Source organism: Brachycentrus maculatus, unplaced genomic scaffold, assembly GCF_059751285.1.
Source record: "Brachycentrus maculatus isolate JH-2025_06_01 unplaced genomic scaffold, ASM5975128v1 h1tg000329l, whole genome shotgun sequence".
In the NCBI taxonomy this organism is placed as follows: Eukaryota; Metazoa; Arthropoda; class Insecta; order Trichoptera; family Brachycentridae; genus Brachycentrus; species Brachycentrus maculatus.
The window spans coordinates 304722-330733 of record NW_028281078.1 but is presented as its reverse complement, the minus strand read 5'-3'; the positions used below and the strand labels follow the sequence as shown (position 1 = coordinate 330733).

Here is a 26012-nt window from a genome sequence, read left to right as displayed (position 1 = left end):
GTAACAAATGTTTTTCAGATTTACATTTAAAAATTAATTACTGATGACAAACGTCAACATCAATGGGAATCTACCCATAGAAAAAGTCGAAAGCTATGTTTATCTTGGTCACAAAATCACCATCGGCAGAGACAACCAGACCAGCGAGGTGGGTAGAAGGATAAATCTCTCTTGGGTGGCTTTTGAAAAGCTTAATTCCACATTCCGAAGCCCCATTCCCAACTCACTCAAGACTCGAGTGTTTACCCAATGCATTCTCCCCCTCCTAACCTATGGCGCGGAAACAATGACTCTGACCAAGCAATCCTCCCATAAGTTGCAAGTTGCACAGAGGAGCATGGAGCAAATTATGCTTGGAATAACATTAACAGACAGAAAAAGGAACGATTGGATCCGACGCCAGATACAGGTCTGTGACGTGGTAGAGCGAATTGCTTGGCTGAAGTGGAAATGGGCCGGTCACGTAGCCAGAATGACCGACGACACATGGAGGAAACGCGTTCTGGTGTGGAGACCGAGGAACCAGAGGCCTCAAGGACGTCCACCGATGAGATGGGTGAACGACATCAGGAAGTTTGCTGGAAGACAGTGGATGGGGACGGCGTAGGATCGGGAGGAGTGGAGGCGGGAGGGGGAGGCCTATGTCCAGCAGTGGACCTTAACGGGCTGATATGATGAAATAATTAAAATATGCCATCAAAATATGTAAAAAAATACCCTAAATAAACATGGAAAGGGTTGTTTTTAGTTCGAAAAATGCTATCCAAATTATTTAATATCTTCATAACGAGCCCAAAACACAAAACTGCTGAATTGTGTGAATTTAAGGGACAATAATAAAAAGTTAACACAATTTCTTTCTAGTGAGTAAACGAAATAATGTAATTATTTTTTCATAAATTCAAAATTCAATTAAAATGTTAAACTTTTGAACACATTATTAAAAACGAAGTTAGAAAAATTGAACTCGATTACTCTGATGTCCAATTAAGAGCTATATCTAACTAAGCTTTACAATCCGCAATCGTATTTTTATTTTTTCATTTTATAAAATTTTATTTACTTATCAATTCCATCATATTAATTAATTTTGAATTATTGAATAAATAATTGAAATTTCTTTAATTTTTCGATTTACATAGATAGTTGACTACATAGTTAATAAAGTTTTTTAGAACCTGGGTTTGAATCTTTTGATTTGAGAATTTACTTTCACCATTTGAAATGATGTAATTAAAATTGATGACAAATTTGTAATTAACAATTAATTCACTTTAAAAAATATTTACTCTTTTCTTTATGCATTTCTTATAAAAAGAGTTACTTTTTCTATTATTGCTAGTAATTCAATTTTTTGCAGTTTAGAAATTAAACGCATAAATAACTTTAATGGGTTTTCTATTTTTCGTAATAATAAAGTCTGGGAGGTAACAGGATGCTTGTATACATTATATATACGTATAGGATATCCTTTATATAGGACGATTTACTTTCCGGACCAATGAACGCGAACAACTTTTAGCCGTCATCCTACACACCCTGTGGCAGGAGTATTCAACGCTAAATATAATTAAGATATTCCTTTTTATTTCCTTCAAGATAATAAAATGAAGTAATATAAAGCTTTAAAATTTCATATATGAGTGGTGTTGTCTTTTTTCAATACAATTTATTATAAGTATCAAAAATCAACGTTCGGATATTCTATCATGGGCGGAATATAATGAACGTTATAAATAAGTAATTTCTTATAACTAAAATTATTTCTCCAAAATTATATTTTGCCACGTACAGTTATTTTTTTTATAAAACTTACTAACAATTTGTCTTTGCAAACAAACGTCACCTCTTCCACATTCATGTGTCGCCTCATGCATATCCGCCGATTATTCCGATTTCTGACCTGAGTACTTTCAAGTATCTGAAAAACTTGATCATGCCTAGTTTTCCTTGGTCATCATTTCTTCTATAAAAAAACGATTATTCTAGACGTTATATGAAAAGAAAGAAATACAGCAATTATTTATTATACTAAGTGATTCAAAAACCAAGTTTTTAATGAAGTTTAAAAATTCAGATATTGATTGCATTCTTTTTTACCTCTGAGCGGTTTATTTGTGTTTATTCTTTCTACGTTATTATTAATTTATTAACCTAAAACTAGAATAATTATGAAACTTAACCAACATTTTTGAAAAAAATCTTATTAGAATAAAGATTTTGTTAAAAACTAAGCTAAAAAGTTGACAATTCCTGACACACGCCCCACATGTATCCCCATGGCAACCAGGGATATATCTCACGCAGGTGCTCTCTATAAAAATCGGTTTGTGAAGTGATGTGGATGATGAAAAAGATCGTGGTCAATTTAAATTAGATACACGAAAGAACATGAATCGATATATCGTCATACATAGATACGGAATACTTGCAATAAAATTTAAAAATTATTATTAGGTATTAATGTGACTACAGCCCACTTTATCATTTACTGGTTAAGAGAATAATTTCTTTTTTCGTCAGATATTTGCGAATTTTAATTAGATACACGAATGAGTATGAATAGGATATATAGTCATGCATAGGTACAGAAAACTTTTGAAAAAAAAAATTAAAACATTGTAATTTTTTATTGTCAGCTGCCTGATATACATATGTAAAATAGAACCTAGTCAGGGATCCAAAATGAATGAACTGAAAAAATACTTCATGGAAAGATATTTGTGATATTATTTTTTGACATCTCATCAAACATGAAGAAGAATATGGAAGTCTGGGCATTTACGGGGCTGACGACCGTCATCGGCTGGTTTAAGTGATCACTTTACACACGTGTAACATTCACCAATTCTACCCATTATTGACAACCACACTACTCAAATTCTCGGAAGTTCTATATATATGTATATGAACCAATTTAGAAACCTTGTTCTTGAATCACTAGAACTTCACTAGAGATATCTATTGGTGAGATGTCAAAAAATAATATGAAAATAACTCCTGTAATTGGAGATAATCCAGATTTTGTGAACAAGTATTTGGACATACTCAAAATCTTTTAGATATTTGTGATAGTGATTAGTTATATTTTCTCCTATTTTTTCTTTTATCACGCTCCTTACCGTCTATTGCTTTATATTATACATTTGATCCTGTGTTTTCTTATTTGTTTTTCAGTCTTGTTAATCTTGATCCCATGTCTAGTGGTAGTAATGGAAATTACTCATCGGGAATATTATAAATTTATCTTCTTATTATGACTAACCATACTGGTGCATATGTATATTTAAATAGATTAATAGATTTGACTGCTTAAATTTTGAATTGTTGGGTAATATATCCAAAATTAAACAAGGTTTATTGGATTGAATTCTACATTTGTTTATGTATTTGTCAATATATGACGCGTTTCGTCTTATTAAGACATTATCAAACACTTTTGTGTTTAAACACAATTCAATAAGGAATTCTACCAACTGTCTGCAGTTACAATAAATATGCTTAAATTTTTTCACCTAGGGCAAATGAAACTGGTTTAAAAAATAACATAAAATAAAACATATACGCACATACACATATACACGCGTGCACACACACACACACACATGTATATATATATATATATATATATATATATATATATATATATATACATATATACAAACATACATATTTGTATGTATATATCTTTATTTACGAAGATGTCTGTCGTGTGTTTGTCGTGCAGATTAAAAAGCTGGAATATGTTTTCATTCGCGGAATGGGGGAGATACGAAGACATAAGAAGACATAAATCGTCTCCAAATGAAGGAGTCGGGAATATTTCATATGGAATGTAGGGGTGGAAGTAGTGCTCGAATTAAATGTGAGTAAGCTGTCAAACGGAAAAATGGAAATTTAAAATATAATATTATTTTGTTCGTGGTAAGCTGTTTGTGATTGTTTCTTAAGAATGAAAAAAAATTCTTGTATTTTGTATATATTTTATGTTTTATTTATTGTTTCGGCATTTAATTTGTAGTAAGACATGTTACAATGATTAAGGAAACACTTGTTTTTATACTACTTGAGTTTATTAATGACTACTAGTTTCGGAAGCTAAACGTCCATCGTCAGGTCTGAATAATAACTATTATTCAGACCTGACGATGGAAGTTTAGCTTCTGAAACTAGTAGTCATTAATAAACTCAATCGGTATAAAAACAAGTGTTTCCTTAATCATGTTTTATATTTAAAAGCATTGATAATTTTGTGGGATGGTAACAAACCCTCTCTTCATCATCTATTGTTACTAAAGTTGTATTACACACTTTTGTAAAAGTGGTATTACACAAAGTAAACAATGGGTAATAAGGAGATTGTTTTATTTCATACAAACTTATTCCAATATTTTATTGATATCTCAAAACCGATAAAATATGTGCCCTTAAAAAATTGTGTTTCCTATAAGAATAATAAAAGGACTGCATATGTAGTGAGGTAACTCGGGTAGGTCCCTAAAAAGACTGCGGACCTGTCAAACTGTCAAGTTGAGAACAGTGAGTTAGCGAGAACAGTGACGTGGCGAAGGCTATAAAAGCCCTTACACACTAAATTTGCAATCACTCTGTTTTCACCAACCCGCTCGACCAACTGCATCCAGAGCCAGGACCTTTCCGCGGCAAGATTATTGTTCAGTTAATTAAGTTATTTTTATTCATTAAATAGCTTTAGAATTCTTAAATTTAAATGTTATTTTCAATCTAAATTACTGAACAGTGTATTTTAAGCAAGTAAGTACTACTTAAAGCAAGTAAGCAAGTAAGTAAGACTTTCATAGCTAAACAATATTTTGGTGAGTACAAAGAGCAAGATATTCACAAATCTTCATACAATACCCTCACCTCAATAGCAATCTTAACAAAGAAATGGGATAAATACTGGGAAAATTTATATATTTTTTTAAAAGAGAAATATTCGTGTTTTCATTATTTTCATAAATATTTCAATTTCATCCTATTGAGCATACTATTATTCATATCTGTGAGCCTAAACGGCTCATGATTAGAAATAGGTATCAAATTTCGGAAGAGGGGTTCGAGTCCGTGACACTAACTACGGGACCACAACCCGAGACTGACGATAATTTATTGTTTTATGACGATAATTTATTTTATTCATTTTCATTCAAACCCTTATCTGCACCCCAATGGTGGATAGGGCACTACATATATAAAAACGCAGTGTTATCTTGATCGTTAACACATGAAGGAAAGGTGATCAGCCCTCCGTTTCAGGTATCTACTATGACGTACAGGTATAATGATAAACTTTCATTAATATTTCAATTTATTATTTTACTCAGTACACAGAAGTAGCTTGTGTTTAAAAATAGGAGTAAATTATAGCAGGGTGGTACTGAACTTAGAAACTTGAAGTCCGCGACACTAACCACAGCACCACAGCCCGATTCATGTTAGTATGCTACTTCGTGATATTTATGAAGGTTGGTCCAAATTGAATCGCTTTTTATAATAAATTGAGGTTTAAATAATTAACTATTTATTATATTTTGATGGGTCTAAAGGTCTCATCCAAAATATAATTTCACTGTTTAAATTTATTTTACATCAGTTCAATTTAATCATCCCACAATGAAATGAAATTTTACCTTTGCTCTTTAGATATTTTAATCAAAAAATTCTTTTGGAAATAATTTTGAGAGTCAATTCAAACCTGTTTCGGAGTTTCAAATAAGAAATGTAATAATGGTTTCTGAAAAATGTTGCTCTTCCTTTTTGAATGTGACTTTAACATAACTTTGTACTTAATTAATAATAATTTAATAAAGCAACTCTAGAAAACATAACTTTTAAATGTTTTTATATGTTATGTATATTATGTCATGAAAATCATTTATAATATATAGGCGTTATAACTTATTGAAAATTTCACTAAATTTTACGAATTTCAACACTAAGACGGAGATATACTCATGGCTAATTAATTGAAATAAATGGCATTTAATTATAATTGGTTATTCACACATATACAAATATTATTTTAATAAATTTTACTTCACGTTTACGTAACGTGATTTTAATTTATCACCTCGTAATCATGGTCTAGTACAGAAACACCCCAAGTTCTTTTTTCTTGCGTTTTATCCCACGTGATATTTTATTTTACAATTTTATCATATCCTAGATATTTCGAATATTTAACAATTCTTTATTCGTCTTAAAGGTGAATGCAGGCAACAATTTATGAATTTTCTTGGATTCGATTTGTATCGATTCATTCGTCCTACCAGAAATAGCACTTTTAAATCAAAGAAGCTGTGTTTATTTTTGGGAAAAGTAATTTTTACTGGAAAATATATATCAAAGTAAGTTTTCTTACAGAGATTTATTTTTTGTTGATTTGCTAGTATAAATAAGGGTTATTTTGGTAAAAAATTATTTCTTTGGTTTTAAAAATATGAAAATAAGTCATATAAATAAACTTGCATCTACGATATATAAATTCAGCGTGATACAAAAATTTGTGAATTGGTTATTCCGAAGATAATATTTTTATATATTAAATAACAATAAATTCCACGATTTTATCAGATCTAAGCAGGGGTTAAAAATAACCATCTCATTGAAGTCAGTTTATATAAATTTCATTTATATCATGAAACCTTTTTAGTTCAGCTAATATGTTTGTTTTTGTATAAAATAAATAATGCCCAAATTTACCCAAACACACAAAGTATTATGTAAACTTACTCTTACTACAAAAGTAAAATGAACTGCTCAGTTGAGTAGAGGCAATATTGTAAATGAACACCGACTTCAACGTCAGTTATTGCAAAACACGAATGCATCCACAGCGACTTATTAAAACTGTTGTCAAAATATAACTAATATATATTTGAAAATTTCGGTCATTTCACTGATATTTTTTAATGAATCTGAATTTTATAGGAAAAATACCTACATAGCTTTTTCAATTTAATTAAATTTGACCATTGACTGGGTATCATCGTTGCTTGGTATCTGGTCGAAAAAAATAAAAGCACGAAAAGCTATATAGTTTGAAGACTATTTTAGAATAAACATATATAATTAAAAATAATGTATCGGTACACAAGTTTAAAAAAAATGAAGCGAATATTCATTTTAATTATTTGCGAGGAACACAGGTTGTTACGTAAAAAAAAGTAGAATATTCATTTCGTTTTATAGGCGAATGCTGTTTTTTCTTCCAATTATTACGAGGATATAGGGTATCAACATATTTTAAGAATATAATTTAAAAAAATAACAAATAAGGTAAAACATTGCATTAGATCTTCCACTCAATGCTGTCGAGTTGTTTTTGAGCTTAGGTAAGATAATGCAAGTCATATTCGTACCATTAATATTCGCACGAGTATTATTGTGAGAAGCAGCATGTGATGCCTTGCAAAAATCGACTACACTACCTTCCACAATATTATTCCAGCGAGTGGTTGGAACACCAAAGTGAAACAAGGGTTGAGAACAATAATACCGCGCTAAGTTAGTACTCCAGTACTCTCGTTAGCATGTAACTTCACCTTGAAAGCCTGACCAGAAGCCTTACACAGTGCCGGAGAGCATGGACGGTAATGTAGAGTCGTGAAACATCGATCGGCCGCATTAAGGGTAGGTTTTTTACTAACAAATATAATGGCACATCTGAAAATAGTTATTTATTTATATTTCAATTTTTGTTTACCAAAACAATATATAAACAAAGTATATCATTAAAATATTATTATGCAATATTTCGTACAAAATTTATTTCCATTATGTTTTACCATATCCATTAAAATATTTATGGTGAAATATTTAAAAAAATGCAGAAACAACAATAAATAAGAAATAAATATAGCATACGAGTATGTTCACAAAGTGGCTGACAAATATAATAAAATAAATATTGATTTATGATGGACGACGTGACCAATGTATCAAAAAAACTAAAAATTAAATTTTAAAAAATAACAGATAATTTTTAATTAAATAATAACAGATAATAACAGATAATTTAATTTTTTTGATAACAGAATCATTTTTTTAATATTTTTTTTTAATTACAGATAATTTAATTTTTTGACCGTCCAATGTATTAAAAAAACTAAAAATTAAAATTAAAAAAATAACAGATAATTTTTAATTGGTCTGGGTATTTGTGACGTAAATTTTATAAGTGTTCTTATTATCTTACCTGCAGACAACCATATAAAAGAGAGGTTTTGCGGGTTATTCTTAAAAAAGGGCAATTAAACACAAACTTATTTTTTAAACATTTTGTTTTCTAATACAAGGCTTGTGTTTCATTAAATTTTAACAAGTTTACAAAATTTGCCAGATAGAGAACATAAATAACTTTTTTCTTCAAATTCATGGAAATAATAAGTGTATAATTTTACTGGGGTTATTGCTATGAAGGTTATTGCTATAAACGCTATCTTAGTAACCAAGTGTAAGCTAGTGATAGTTAAAGAGTGCCACAATGAGTGTGAAAAATCGTTAGACAAATATTGCTACTACATATAAATAATATAAAGTTGATAAGACTTACAAATTAATAAATTTTAAATAACGAATATAACAGTTGTTTGCCGCATATCACACACACCATATACGTGAAAAGAGGAAAATCGTGCCTTTAAAATAGAGATTTTACTAGCAATTTTTGTGTAAAATACGTACAAATCAACGATTAAATTTAAATTCATCCGAGCTATTGTCATAGCTGGAATTAAAACTGAAGAATTAATGGTTAATTTGTTTGTTATGTATATTTTCTAACTAAGCCATGGCTTGACCCGTTTCCTACTGGATTATTTCTGTGTTGAACTGAAAGCCCGCTCGAATGAAAGGTTTAATTTTTAAACCCTTATTAAAGTAAAATAAGAGACACGAAAAATAATTAAAACCTGCAGATTACGTTAAACAAACCATTTTTATCTTGAACATGAATTCGACCATGTAATACATATTATTGGCTATTAAAACAGGCTTAGATTTAATTTGCCTCTTAAAAAATACGTTTATACTTTTATGATCAGTTTTAGGGATAGGGATATAATCCCTCAATCTACGTGCCATCATAAAATACCAGTGAATTTATTTTCCCCAAAAATTAGCAGTAGTGATTCATTAAACTTGTCTATGCTCCAAAAATATTAAACTGCGTTAAATTTTTATCCAGAACGCCAAAAAATATACGACCACTATACTCGTATGTACTCGTTTTTATAACATTTATCCCTCAAAGGACTCATTATTTATTTTGATTATTTTATATTAAATAATGAGGATTATTTTAACAAGTTTTTTGATTACAAAATTTGACGTGTGTCCAAATCTTTATTCACAAATCTACGTTTGTCCACTTAGGAGTTACATATTTATATTTTTTATGTTTTCAATTTTATTTAAAAAAAAAATGTTTTTTGATAGTCAAGTATTTTTTGTATTTTATATTAACACTATTATTCTAGTTGTACTTATAATACCTATACCCCTATACCCTTTTCTATGACCTAAATTTTATTGTATACCCACACACAGGCCATGCCTTTGTGGGATCTTTTTTTGTATTTATATTTATATTTTATTCATATTTTTTTGTATTTGAATTTATGTCATGTAATGCAAAAGAATATTGTGTAGGGAGGGGGGGTTAAGGAACAACATTTTATTGTAAAAGGAAACATTGATAATAATAGTGAATAAAATATAATAATAATTCAAAATATTGTGAATAAAATCTAGATAATTGTACTATATTAACTGATGTAGTATCCTATGCAACATTATAAGTGCGTCCAAATACTTGTTCACAAGTCTGGATTATCTTCAATTATAGGAGTTATTTTTCATATTATTTTTTACATCTCAAAACAAATGAAGAAGAATAATAATAATAATAGAAGTATTTACTATTACGTTTAAGTGATTAGTATTCACCGATTCCACCAATATATATATATATATATATATATATATATATATATATATATATATATATATATATATATATATATATATATGTGTAATAAAATACCTAGGTACCTACCTATATATTTTATTAAGTACTTACAAATAGTACCTACATAAAACAGTTCTACCACCAGATGTCGCATGCGTCGCACAGAATAAAACAAAAGACTTCCGATAGAAAAAATATAATATTCTGAACTGTCAGAATCAGATAGATAGATAGAAAAAATATTATAAAGATAAATTAAGAATAAACTTTAATTATAAACTTTAATTACAAAGCCACGCATTGTTTATTTTATTATTATACACCCACTTTACACATTATTTACACCCAATTTACAAAGAAAAATATTACCACGTTATATATATATATATATATATATATATATATATATATAATATATATATATATATTTATATATATGTATGTATATATATATATATATATATATATATATATATATATATATATATATATATATATATATATATATATATATATATATATATATATATATATATATATATATATATATGTATGTATATATATAAACAATTATAATCCTATTTCTATTTATTGTACTTGAATCACTAGAACTTTCACTAGAGACATCTATCCTATATATATTATCCTATGCATAATTGAGTCCAAATTAGAGACAAATAAGTTGTACTTATCATTTTTTTGTTCACGTTGAAGAAGAATAAGATTCCACGTGAAAAATGTAATAAAATTCAGGGAAACGTCTGAATGTTGCGAATATCTGAGCATAATATTTGAGTTAGTCAAGTGGCGCCTGTGAGTCCAAGGTAGAGAAGCTCTGGCCACGGGTGGGAGTCGGGACTGAATTTTATTGATTGAAATAATGTATTAGAAACATACTCGTAAATGGACTTCCTCAAATATTATTTTATTTATTGTTTGTATGAAGTGTAAAAAGGATATTGTTTTAAGCTCTGCTTATTATTTAAATTATTATTAATTTTTTATGTTTTTGAAAATTTAACCTTTATCTTTAAACCATTTTTTTTCGTAAAAAAACTATTTTGGTTAATTTATATAGCAATGATTTTGTAGAAAAATGTCTCAAAATATGTTACTTATTGTTAAAAAATATAAAGCTTTGTCCGCCTGAAGCCCTCAAATGACTCAAAGGTATCAAATCTGACTCACTAACTTAACTGACTATCGTGCCAATTCCCCACAGAAGTAGGTAGAGAGAAAAGAACGCCACATCACTTTGTCTTTGCAAATAATCTTCGCCTTATATACCTATGGTAATATTTATTTTAAAAAAAAAACAATGATTTTTTTTTTTGTTTAAAAAAATCTAAGTCTTTAAAAATTTCGCCTACAAGTAAGATTATTTAAAAAGTAGGAAATTTCGAAATAATGTTGGTGGAAAAACACACGTCACGGAAAAAAGCACTCGTCATACATATGTTTGTATGGCGAGTATGTAGGAGATAATTAAATGGAAACCGTATCTAGACGACGATGAGACATCACGCTATCATTGTCTCGGTGGCAATTTTATTAACTTCTTATAGTCAACACGCCAAAAAAAAAGTACTGTTTAGTTCACAAAGATATATGACGTCAAATATAACGTCAAAAAGTGATGTTTAATTATGTAGAAGTCCGCGTCTGATTAAATTAAGAAAATTTAATATCCATGAGGCATTCCGTCTTCAAACTCTTAACCAGAAAAATATAAATGTTTATCCATACAATTTTCCATAAGTATTATAAAGACAGACACCTTGTAATTGTGATTAATTGTAGATAAGAACTAAATAATTATAAGGGGGGTCTAAACACTCCCATTTCCTGCCGACCGCAGATTATAGTGGATTATAGCGAAAACAAGTTAAATTTGCGAAAGTTTTCCCCGACCAGGATTTGTCATTCTGTCACAAAAGGTAACAGTTTAGTCAAAGTTTCAGTTGACAGTAAACATCAATATTCTCCGAAGTGACAGGGATACCGGGTTATCAATTTGTGATTGAAAAATTCAGTCATTTTAATAAATCTATTACTTTGCCCTTTTCCTGAAATGTTCAAATTAATTGTAGTTCATGCTTGGTTTAGATTTTACACAAATTATTGTCTCTTCGTGAAGAGATACCAGATATCGTGATACAGAGATATCGTGATACCAATGTATGTAGTTCAATATAAGCCCCCTTGAGGTTTTATTTTTTATATATGTCAATGATTCCTATCAATTTCTCAATCAATATAATTGATTATTTGTTATGTTATTATTGATAGATAATTGATTATTTTTTCTTATTAATTGATTCAACAGTCACTTCATGGCAATGTCTATCTATTTTTAATTCATGTTTTACTCGTAAATATAGCTATTTTTTGTTTGCGGTGTGTGAAAATGATGCAGAATAAATCGAAACATGTGTTGTCACAATGAATTTTAAGTCATAGTGGTATTTACCAAGTAAAACTAAAATTCCTTCTCCTTCCTGCTAAATGTTTTATTTTATATAATACCCTTTTTTTATCTCTGAATGTTTTTTATAGTTTTATAACATAAATGTGGAATTGTTTAATTGGCTTTTTTTTAACGGTACTATTTTTAGATAATGTAATGTAATGTTTATTATTGTTAATATAACAATTGTTTATTATATCATTTTTTATATGTTAGCTGTACAATTCCCGAATAAATAAAAAATAAAATATACAATTGATTGATTCGAGGTGATATATAAAGAAAATCCATAAACAATGCACTAACATTAACTCTCTCTCTATCTCTCTCTCTCTCTCTCTCTCTCTCTCTCACACACACACACACACACACACGCACACACAATGAGCGTTTCAAAAAACCCTTTTCAATCCCAGTTTTGAATCGCAGTTTATAAAAGTTTTAAAATGACTGTTTCATTAAAGAGTTAACTTGTTTTAAGGGCTGGGAAACAGAACTTTACTAACTACTCATTTGTGGTGTAGATTAAATAACAGTAAAAGTATTAAATAGTAACATGGATTTAAGGCCTTTACTTTTCATAAATTTGATATTTTGAAAATGCTAGTCCATTTGTTTTATATTCAGAAGTTAAAAAAAACCGACAAAAAACATGGATATTTGTTATTTTATTGACCGGAAATAAAGGTTACCCACACTGCGTTGTTAAAACGTTAATCTCCGCACGTAATCGGTGTCCAGAAGTTGCTATAATTATCCAAGAAAGGTCACTCACCAAAATCGAGTTGGTATCACAATACAAATCCTATCGACAACGAAAGCCAAAAATAACTTAAAGGTCATAAAAAATTTAGCTACTTTTAATCCAATTAAGATAACCGATGGATCAACTTCTCACAGAGTGACATGATTTTTTAAAATAATTATAATAACTTTAAAAAAACGGTGTTTGGTATTTATAAAAAAAAAAACTATTTAATGTTGGTTGGTTCATAAAACTGCTTCAAGAGAAAGATTTTTAAATTTTGGTTTATACATACATATCTTAGCTTTCCTTGATAAATTAACATTTTAACTGATTTAGTATTGTTGAAATTTAACACTCTGTATCTAGGCCTTTTAAAACTAATGACAGCTATATATTGGTTTAACAGCGATGAAAGCTCAGTGAACTAACCACTGTGTTGGCACTCTTCCAATTATTCCGGAACAAATGTCTTAAAAAATCCAAGGTACAGTCGACAGCTCTACCAGGTATCTTCACATATTTTTCCAAAAAAATATAATATTGTAAATCGTCTGCGTTCTTAGTACAGTTCTTTACGTGTTTATTTAGTTGTAAAGCTCCACTGTCTTTCCTTTTTTCTCTGAGGAATGACAAAAATAGTGAAAGCTCTCCAACGTTCTTCTACGGTCATGAAACAAATAGAGTTTGATTTAGTGAGGTAAACACAACTCGACTTTAAGTTGATCAACGCAAAGTGTTTCGAGAGCTTTTGAAAGTGGCAGATAAACGTGGGCGAACAAAAAGATTTTTTTAAAGAAATCCTTTTGCTATATGGTATACATATAAATTTTATTAAGGGCAGAGGACACAAATAAAGGAAAATACAAAACAAGAAATGTAGACTGTTTTTGAACATATTGAGAAAACGGCGATGGGATCCAAATTTCGCGTTTTTAGCCCACAACAGAAAAATGGTTTAGTACAAGAAATGTATTTTACGCTACTACGCATTATATAACTGAATCTAATCTGCAATATCTACAAATATAAATATGCACCAGAATTTACCATATGTTACTATTACCTTTGTAATTATTTTACAAATCCCTTGATTGGTTCCATTTGGTCAATTCAGCTAAAACAGCCAATTCAGCCAATGCGGCTAATTTAGCCAATTCAACAAGTACGGCCAATACAGCCAATACGGCCAATTCAGCCAATACGGCCAATTCAGCCAACACGACCAATTCAGCCAATACGGCCAATTCAGCCAATACGGCCATAGCCAATACAGCCAATTCAGCCGATATGACCAATTCAGCCAGTTTTCGATCATTTTTTCGATCAGACCAATTCGATCATTTTTGTAATTTCGACCGATTTGGTACATTCTTTTAATTCATCGATTCATCATTTATTACATCTATGTACTATTATTTACTGAAGAAATTATCATATGTTTATACATACACGTCTATACGGGTGAAATAATAAAATTTAAAAAAAAAAACTAAAAATGTCAAAAAGTTGTTTTCGAGCGAGTGTTTCGGTTCGTTCTTTTTTAATAAATATTTTTTGAAAAAGGATTCTTTTTTCTGTATTTCCTCAATATTTTCTATATTTTTATTTATTGAATTTATGAAAAACAATTCAACTGTCACTGACCAAACACAAATGAGCCAGACGGGTGTAGTGTGTAGGATTTTTTTCTATCGTTTACATTAATATTATATAGAATAATCCTCAATTCAAGGATTCGAAAGCCATCGAGTATTTTGTGATCCGGTATTTTAAAAAAACGGAAAATAAGACGATTTTTTTTTTACTTATTTTAAAAGTAATCCTATATATTAAATTTATTATATTTCAAATCTTAAATGTATTGAGAATCTAGTACTGGTAAAAATGCAGGTTATAAATACGTCAACCAAAATGACAGTTTGAATTGAAAAATATATATCCACCCGGTTGTCATTATGGATTTCACTTCTTGCTATTGTCATTCACCCCACAAATCCTGTTTTTGTTACTTAAGGAAGCTAAAAAGAAAGTAAAGTTGTTTACGTCAGTGGTCCTAAAAAGGGCAGTTTATATTGCAACTTTACAACCGGACGCACTTTCCAAGGACGAATAGACGAATAAAGCCGTAATGACCCATTTGTTATTGCTGCTATCCTGGTATTCCAATATAACGGATACAGTGTATCGGAACTAACGGACCAAGATATAAATTTGAAACGGATATATTGCGGATTTCGGAAGCAGTCTAAGCTTCCAGAATGTTAAGGCGTACAAATTGGAGAACAGGAATATATAAAATGAAGAACGATCGAGTTTTTAACTCTTTCAATCCAAACCAATTTCAAATTTTAAAAAGTGTTTAATACTGTATGTCAAATTTCAATAATAAAATTCAAAACCATACTCGTATTGTATCAGTCGTACACTGTTATTATTTTATTTAATATTAAATATTAATGAATTATCGTCATAAGTTTAATGTTCTTATTAATAAAGATTTAATTGAAATCTCAATACTTATACACTATGTAAAATTAACTTCGTTTGTGCTGTATTTCGTTTAGCTACCGAGCTAGAGGTCCCGGGTTCGATTCCTATGGGAAGGGGTTGAAAGTAAATAAATTTATTTTACACTCTAATAAGTTTATTATTAGATTAAAACCAATATTTTTAGCTTTTCCACTTTTATTATTTGACCAGCGACCGGGTTTTGTCGTTACCGACATCCAGTCTGATGATGTCGGTAACGACGAAACCCGGTCGCTGGTCAAATAAAAAAAGTGGAAAAGCTAAAAATATTGGTTTTAATCTAATAATAAATTAAAAATGCAATTCCATCACGAAGTGTCAGTGGATAATATAAATCTTTTAAAAACTCTAATAAGTCCCCAATAGGTCCCTGAAACGTGATCACCTTACCTTCATGTAAGTAACGATCAAGAAAATTTACTATTTTACTTATATTATGATTGACAATAATGCTGAAAAAAAATCAATATCCTTATGCAAAATCAGAAAGTACTTTACATATTTTTTATTTAGGTCACATGAAATAAAAATATTTTTCAAGATTCAAAGTGTTAAAATGGATTTGAAGGACGAGAGAAAACGACTCGGGATGTTTATGATAATAGATTGATTTTAAAGCTATCAGTAATTCTCTTTTTCAAGTTCTTTGAGATTGCCGTTTCCCATTGATTTATCATTACTGTAAATGATAAGCCGTGTGAATTCATCCAGTTTGGCTTTAAATCTTATTTTAGGCAAAAAATATTAATCTTCAATAATGTAAGTTGTAAATATTATATAAGACATGTCACAAGAAATTCTTGAATGGATACTCTGCATTAGTTGTTGTTTCTTAGTTAATCTATGACATAATTTTCAAGGATATGGCGTATGAAATGGTCATATTTATTATGTTATTAAGATTTGTTCCTTTTTGCAGCTAATGATGCATGAGGCACCACATCGGATCGATAATGCGTTACATTGTCATTAATTATGTAATGTGTGCAAGTCATTTTCAAGCGCTTCGCAATATCTGGGTTCGGATCTTGAATACAAATTTAAAGGTCTCTGCGACATAAAACCTTTCTTTATCCAATCAAAAATGGCTGTTGTGAACTCAATCACGGAATGTCATGAGATGGATCATATATGGTATCTATGACTTCCAGATTTGAGTAGTGTGGTTGTCAATTATGGGTAGAATGGTGAATGTAACTCGTGTGTAAAATTATCACTTTATTAGCCTATGACAGGTAGTAAGCCCTGTAAATGCTCAGACTTACATTTTCTTCTTCTTCTATGTTGAGATTTCAAAAAATGTAAATTTTTATTCGTTTCATAGAATTTCATTACAAGTTTATCTCCTAAAACGAAGTATTTCAAATGGTTATAAATGATAATTGATACATGATAAATATACGGTCTCATTATTTTGTAATAAGATGAAAAATATTTTTTTACAGAAAAATCAACCATCTTCTAAATAATGATGTAATGAGGGAAAGTATGGAAAGTAAAAAATAAGATAAATCTAATTTCTCTAATTGGAGGAACATAAAAGAAGCAATTTGATATTCAATTAGATTATTCTGGATCATTATTTATTATAATTGATTTTTTTTTAAATTCTCAACTAAATGCTAAAATTTTATCTTTAAGCATATTTAATGAGATAAATTATTGTGATCACAGCAAAAGTATGCTGAAAATAATTTTAAAAAATAACAATAACTTTGATTTTTGTAATTTAAAGATTACACAAAGAAGGAAATATGAACAAAATAAAGTAAAACAATTCTTTGTATGTAAATTTGAGTAAATAAATTTAACTAAAATATACATAAGGTCAGATTTATATTGAGTCAATAACTGACTTTAAACACAAGGTAAGTTAATGGTGACTTGGTGCTGCTGTCACATAAATTGATTTCACGTCAGTACCTACAGTGCTGGCGAACCAGTGCTGACTTCAATGTTCTCGACTGATAACTACATTTAAAGTAGTGTAAGTCAGCTATCAGCCCCAGTAATGACGTCAGTAACTGACTCAATGTAAATCCGCCTTAATAAAATTTTAAAATAAACATGAGTAGACAGGTTCAAACGTACAATTTGTACCAAATATTCTAGATGTAAATACAAGGAAACCTGAAGTTAAAATATGTAAAAATTCATTTCAATATTACAAAGGCAATTGATAAAACGAACAATGAATAAAATAGAGCATTCAATGGTAAGATTTAAAATTCATACTGACATTTCTTGATGGAACTGCATTTTTAAAAATAATTTAACATCTACATAGTTTTTAGTTGGAAACAGTGACCGGGCTTAGTAGTAACCGACATCACTAGTCTTATGATCTCGGTTACGTCAAAACCCAGTCACTAGTCAAATAAAATATATGTGAATAAAAATAAATAGTTGTTATTTTATAGTATATTTTCTTGTGTAGAAAAAAAATAGTTTCCCTTGTTAAAGATAAAATAGAAAACATTTCAGTTAGCAGTATTTTACTATAAGTACAAAAAATCGAACATTTTACTTTTCTCAGATTTTCCGAGACCCACAGAGAACGGTTTAAGGTCATATTTTACCATAGCGACATTTCAAATGGCTCCGCAAAATAGTTTAGGCAGCCACCAAAATAAAGCCCTTTCCGTTACTTATTTCAAATTTACGATTTTAATTCAATGCCAGCGATGATAACTCATTTTCGGTAAAGTTTGTTTTAAACGAAGTAGTTCAAACTTTAAATGGAATTCAAACTTATGTTACTCGTTTTAAGATAGGATGAGATTTCATTTTTTATCGTTTTAAAGCAATATTTTTATATTAAAAATAATAGAGTAATTTATACTAAGGAAACGAATAATTTATTTTAACATTAACTGAACCATTTGCGTTATTTCTTTGGAGTTATTATATTTAATTGATACCGCGTAAACAAATTGATTTGTTTTTTATTTTTATTTATCAAAATTCCAATTCTCACTTATAGTCACGAGAGAAAGCTATTCAATCCATAACTCAACACAGGCCATGCCTAAAGAGCCGTAATACATATAATAAATGTATATATGAAAAGAATATGTATATTTGAATGTATCTATGTATTATGAAAAAAATAATAATAAAAAAATAAATAAAAAACGTTTTAAGAAGATGGTAACTGAAATACGATTTCTACCGAGATACGAATGCGACTGTTACAATACTGCATATATGCAATTTAGTATGAATAACTGTGGTAATATGGATGGCCAGAATGATGAACGAAATTCTTAAAAGGGATTTGGAAGGGTCATTATAAAAATTAAAAATTTAAAAATACAATAAAAAATAGAAAAATAAAACAGAGCAAACTAGTTGATTAATTAGTTTAATTTTGTAAATTCATTCAAATGTATTATTGTTAATATCACATATTAAAAAAAATATATATATTTTGAGCGTTTAGAAGTGAATTTGTGAAAATATCAAATTATATCGTGATCCCCAGCATGGTTACCCAAATGTGCTCACCACTGTTAGAGTGGTCAAATATTAACGGATATTATTTATTTAATCGGTTTTAAATTTTCACCAGGATTGTTTTCAATATTATGTTGGATGAATAATTGCAATGAAACTTTCAAAAAATAAAACAGCTTTTCGAATTTACATTTCGATTAACAAAAGATACATTTCATCACCGTTTTGATATCAGCATAATTATCTGGTCCATTATCAATTATCGCTAACGAGATAAATGAGTTTGCACGTTCCAAACAAAATTGCATTGTTCTATTCATTGTTCAAAGCCATTGAGTGTTGATACAATTCAGTAAAATACACATTTCAATGAGTTAGTCCAAGCTCAAAAACTAATTGATTACTTTAAATTTAAACTGGAAAACATTCGACATAAAAGCGTCTCATTATTCGGCTTAAGGTCTCAAATTATTACTCTTTTAAAAATTTTCAATTAGTTATTTATTGTAGAAGAAAAATAAGTTTGATTTTTACTCAAAAAAATAAGTGGTAAAAAACAAGTATTTTTCTTTTACAATTTCATCATGTTTTTATCACAAAGTTAATGCCGAAACAATAATTAAAAAAGTTATTTATTTTTTAAATCTCTTTTCAGTTTTGTTATTCAAGTACAGAATCATGGGGCTTTAAAAGTTAAACTTTCGAATATGCATATTATGTACATGGAATTAAAATTTATACAAAATTTTCGCAATAAAAATAAAAATACATTTAGTTATTTGAATGTTTTTAATGACTAATAACTTTATTAAAAAAATCTTACATTGATTTCGAACGATTTTTTGGTACTATTTTTCTAACCTTACGTGTCCATCCCTGAAGAAAAAAGACGCTAGTCAAAGCCTGTTTCATTTAAATACGTGTACGGTAAAAGCATTTTCTCCAAACCTTGTAATTTTTAATTTTAAATTTGAGAAATAAAAAATATAATTCTTTAAAAATATGAGTATTCTTGTCAATTCCCTGTAGCAAAACTTTAGACCTGAAAAATCGTGAACAAATAGCTGTATATTCTCGTTTCGCAATAAAAATGCCCTAAAGTATTTATTTTTTGCCAATAAATAAGGATTACTTGCTCTGTGTGCTATTAGTAGTATTGCTTTTGGTGCAATAACTTTGTAAGATATGTATTACATCTATAAATATCTCAGGGGGTCGGCGTAACACAACAGTTGATATGATCCTGACTAACGCAAGCGGGGTAAGATTACTGAGGGATGATTGTGTGATTTAATAGGGTTATGTGTTTTATGTAGGTAAGGATATACAAATTTCCCACGTGTAGTTTTGATACCTTGTACATTTTGTGTCAAAATTCATCAATATTGACGTTATCGGTAATCTAATCTGGTGGTACCACAAGGATCACAATTTGTGATAATATATAATAATACTTATTTAAAGCTACTTCATCGTTTATGTATTTTGAGATAAGATATTTAGGAATTAATACTAACTGAGACAAATTTATGAATGAGTGACGTTATAAAGCATGTCCCACCGAGGTTTCCCATGCCGAGGGCACATTTTACAATACACTAAGACCTCACTTTGCGTCATAGATACGTTCCAAAATATCGCGACGCGAAATTGAAACAACGCAAAGTGAATTGCTATTTTCCATTGGAAATCATATATACATCAAAGATAGGTAACCGTATTTTATTCAGTCCTTCAATATTAAAAAAAAACGAAGAATATTTACATAACAAAACAAAAGTAAAACTTTGAAACTACGCAAAGTGAAACGATGCAAAGCGAGGTCTAAGTGTATTTATTTATAAAATCTTATGAATGAAAATGGATTATAACAATTAATCAAATACAACATGGCCGAAAAATGCGATGTATTTCTGATTCACATATTTCTATTGTCCATTTATGAATAGCTCTTCTATATTTAGTTTATATTTATAATGACTTTATGGATTGCATAATAATAAGTCCTTTTTACCAAATGAGATGTGTTAATTGTGAGTGAAATATATATATATATAAATATATACATATATGTAAATATATATATATATATATATATACATATATATATATATATACATATACATATATATATATATATATATATATATATATATATATATATATATATATATATATATATATATATATGTATATAAATAATACTTCTCTTGCGGAACATAGCTGACATCTTTGGTACAGTAAAAACAAGATACTCGTATTTGTATTGATTTGGTCACAGTTTCCAAGATTTAAGGTTTAAGACCAATTTTTAATCTAATATCTGCTCTGTTCAGATCAACTCCAATCTAGCTTCTCATGCAATTGGTCCTACAACACATAATTAATAATTTGGTAATTATGTTTCGTCAGGTGGAGGAGCCCGACCAAGGAATGCCAGGAGGAGGTTCATCCGAGGAAGCAGGGGGCACAGGATCTCAGGGCCACTCGCTGGCCACTTCCAGGGACGATGACGATGATGACTCCAGCAACAACGCAAGCTCAGAGGGGAAGAGTCCAGGCCAAAGGTGACAATACAGATTCTTTGATTTTTATCTGCTTTTTATGAATAAGTACCAAAAAAATCAACTAATTTGGCGATTGTTTTTTAAAACATGTTTTTTTGTTAAATACAAAGAAGAACAGTGATTTATTATTGTAGGTAGTTGTTGATGAATAATACATTTATGATTGTAAATATAAAGAGTCATATTTATACATTATGTTACTTTGACTGACATTTTTTTATTTATTTTTGGAAATCATTAATCCTTCTTCCTCTTAAAATCATGAATTCATATACGTATAACTATCGTTTATGTGTAACTCGTTTGAGGATTTAGACAATACTTATTTTTCTTACTTTAAAAGGACACGTAGTGCCATTTATTTCAGATCTACCGACTTCCATTATCCATTTGTGAATAACTCTTAACATTCCTATAGCCTTCTCTCAAGCTTTCAAACCAGGATATGAATATTTAATTCTATTTTATTGTTTTGTCTGATAATTGATTTGTTTTTTTTTATGTTAAAAATAACCACTGTCTTTCTTAATTTCCTCGATAGACTTAGAATTAGATATGAATAACGCACCAATTTTAGGAAGCTTCACTCCCGTCGAACTTCCATGACCGTGGCGCCTTGCTCGTCCCGGGTGACGTCACCCCAGAGTGAGAAGTTGCTAGAGGAGTGTCCTGACGAAGAGAGGCACCCGATACGGAGTTACGGAACTAGGGGAGGCGCGCACGGTAGCCGGACCGGACGCAGGATGTCCGGCAGCCAGAACTGGAGCAATGTCCGGGCGGTCATGGCTTATTATTGCTCCTTGAGGAAGATCAAAAGGTTCGGGACTCTCGCGGAGGTGGCGTAAAGGATTATGCCGAATGCGTGAAATTGGCCACAAAATAACAACAAAAAAAATCATAATACTCAAAACATTTTGGCACTTTCCAAATTGAACAACAAACAGTATAACGTTTGCGAGATTTAATTGAATTATTATACATTTTTTCACACAATACTTATGATTTTACGAAGCATTATGCCACATTTTATTCAACGTTCTACATTCTTAGTTCTTAGTTCTTGATCTGCTTGAGCCAATGGACCATTACAAAAAAGTTCAAATGACTACTTCTACAGCATTTTTCACTTTTTTAAATGAATTATATATCAAAATGCATGTTTTTCTAGCCCTATCTGTATTGAGATGAACCAAAAGCTACCGCACTCGATTAAAGTGGTGTTAGTTCGATCATTAATTATATGGAGACAAGTTTATTAGCCCTACGCCAAACCTTTTTGAATCTAGGAGGAAAGTAAAAGAAGGGGCTCAGTGTGAAAGACAAAACTGTTATACAGGAGAATAAATATTTTTGCTTGTGAGATTGAAAAAAAGTAAATGGCAAGGCACTTAGGATTTGCAACTCATGCTTATTTCTATACTGCTAATGTGTACAAGTACCTTAAAATAGAACATTTACTTCATACCTGAAAGAGTCATTGATTATTTTTTTGGATTTTAAAAGAATTATTAACTTTGTAATATTGTAATACAGCGCTTTCCTTATCATTAATCGTTCACTTTGTGTAGTACTACATACTTTATAAGCAGTATACTACAAATCCAAAGTGGCATTACGCAAAGTGAACAATGAATGGTAAGCTATTGTTGTTTTTGTTTCGCACAAAAGCAAAATTCTACCCCTGAAGGATTGATATCGAGGTATTATTTAAAATATTTATGCTTAACTCAAACTCTTGCAATGAAATCTAATTGAAAATTAAAAAATAATTTATTGCATTCATATTTAATATGAATTGGTTTCAGATACATAATTTAAGGTCTGATTTTAGTTTAAAACTGTGAAAAATGCTTTAAAAAAATCCTGTTTAAATATGAATCCACCCTTTTGCGCATATTAATAAATGGTCTTTTGAGAAAACGATCACGAAGAAAGTGATTTTTTGGCGATATTTTGGAGCGTATCTGAGTCTCATTAAACATAGATGCCATGCGATCCAAAAATCGTCAAGAAATGCATCGCACGTCATAATAACCCAGAAATACTCCATCAAAGCACTAATCACATTCTCCATCTTTCTTCTTCATCATTTACAGAATTCTGGGAATTACTTTTATTAGCAGTAACCCAAACCACTGCGTTGCAAGTTATGTATGTTTCTAGGTGTCCCATACCTGCGCAAGGTATATTTCATACTCTCGGCCTCTTCGGAACATCGTGTTGCCAGTGTTTGAAACAGTAAAAACAATCATCTTATCTAGTTTACTGCACTTGGAAAATGCCACACAATTTACACAAACCAATAGCGAAATAAGAATACAAAATAGGTACAAACCACTTATTTGTATGTTTAGATGATAATCCTGAACACGAGCACTCTTTATTGAATAAGTTAGACGGAATTGCCGACCTTTCCTACCCTTTTAACTTAAACTAAATACACTTTAGATAAGAAAACTAAATTACCTAAAATAAAAATATCTATGAAACTAACAGAGAATTGCCTAATATACATCTTTTTAATAGATTTACATTATCCACTGACACTTCGTGATGGAATTGCATTTTTATTATATTATTAGATTAAAACCAATATTTTTAGCTTTTCCACTTAATTTTTATTTGACCAGCGACCGGGTTTCATCGTTACCGACATCATCAGACTGGGTGTCGGTCTGATGATGTCGGTAACGACGAAACCCGGTCGCTGGTCAAATAAAAATAAAGTGGAAAAGCTAAAAATATTGGTTTTAATCTAATAATATATTTATATACCTACATCTTTATAAAAAAATTATAAATATACATTTCTCACATTTCTCTTCATTCTTATTATTTTTCACATGGTATTCTAAAATTGATCTCATTTTTCATTCAACGGTGCGTAGGGCACCGCATTCGGTCAACACTGCGTTAACTTGATTGATACAACCATCTGAATGACATAAATAATGCATGGAAATGAAAAAAAATGAGAAAGAATTGTAGGCTGGAAAAAGAGGACAGTAGTTATAGTGACGGCACTCGGCATCGCATACTCGTAGTCGTTTAAGCTATTGTAAATTGCGTACAATAATATCTTTGAAAATTTTAAAAGAAAACAACGCTACTTTTGGAGAAAAGAATATTAGAACATTTTGAGTGTGTCCAAATACTTGTTCACAAAATCTGGATTGTCTCCAATTACAGGATTCTATGACGGTCGTCAGATCCGTAAATGCCCAGACTTCCATATTCTTCTAAAATAAAAATAAAAAATAATACGAAAAAAATATTAATTTGCTTTGATTATTTTTTTATATAATAATATATTTTACATGAACGTGCTTGGCAAAAATTGCAATAACCGTCTATTTTACTAAAATTTATTAGTTGTTCCATATCATTTTTATTACTTTTAATACAAGTATAAAATACCAACAATACTGATCTTCTTTTATCTGTTATCTCGACAAACATAGTGTGTATGTGACCTAGATAGCGAAGTGAGTAGGAAGAATATAAAAGGAACTTAAGTTAATCACGGAATTAACCGATGGATGCAGTATCATCCCTCTTCATCCCTTAAGGAACGTCTGTTTAATTAAATAGCTAGTCGAGATAAATAAAATTACGAATGAGAAAATTTCATTGATTCAATTTGAGAAATGGATTTTCCATAGACTCATGCAATAAAAAAGTATTGTTTATAATTAAATCTCCAAATGAATCGTTTATAATGTTGTGTTATGTGTTTTGAAATACAATTATATAGTGGAATAAAAAAAACATAATTTTAAACATAAATTAAATAAAAATATTGGATTAAATATAAATTATAAATAAAAAGAGTTCGCTGTGGTAAAGAAAACTTGCAACATTGACGCTAAATTACTTTTCTTCTAAAAAGATTAATATTTTGAAATCCGTTGTAACATAACAGGTCTCGTATGGAGTTGTTACCAATAACTGTTAACGTAACACAAAATGCTAGGATAATAACTTAATATTTTACTAAGGACGTGCCTTGATATTTTATTATATACTTGTCAGACTTGATATATAGATACTTCATGTTCGATTTTTTTAAATGACTGCAAAAAAAACAGATGACTGCGTTTCCCGAGCTCAAATTGCAACCTTTGATTGTGCAGGCGATTAAAGTACTAAAACAGTATTCTTCTTCTAACCCTTATAAGCACTTAATTATGCATTGGTAACTGTAATGTATTGACACAGCTTTATCTCCCTTATTACTCTTACATCGAGATACGG

At 29.6% G+C, this 26012-nt stretch overlaps 1 protein-coding gene across 1 annotated transcript in view; it reads left to right on the top strand.

Moving 5' to 3' along the window:
* Positions 1-20428: 20428 nt before the first annotated feature.
* LOC148304128 (uncharacterized) overlaps positions 20429-26012 on the top strand; it is a 43180-nt gene continuing 37596 nt past the window's right edge. The window contains exons 1-2 of the mRNA XM_088268808.1: positions 20429-20452; positions 21604-21758. Coding sequence (XP_088124934.1) covers positions 20429-20452; positions 21604-21758 — 179 coding nt within the window. The remainder of the gene's footprint in view (positions 20453-21603; positions 21759-26012) is intronic.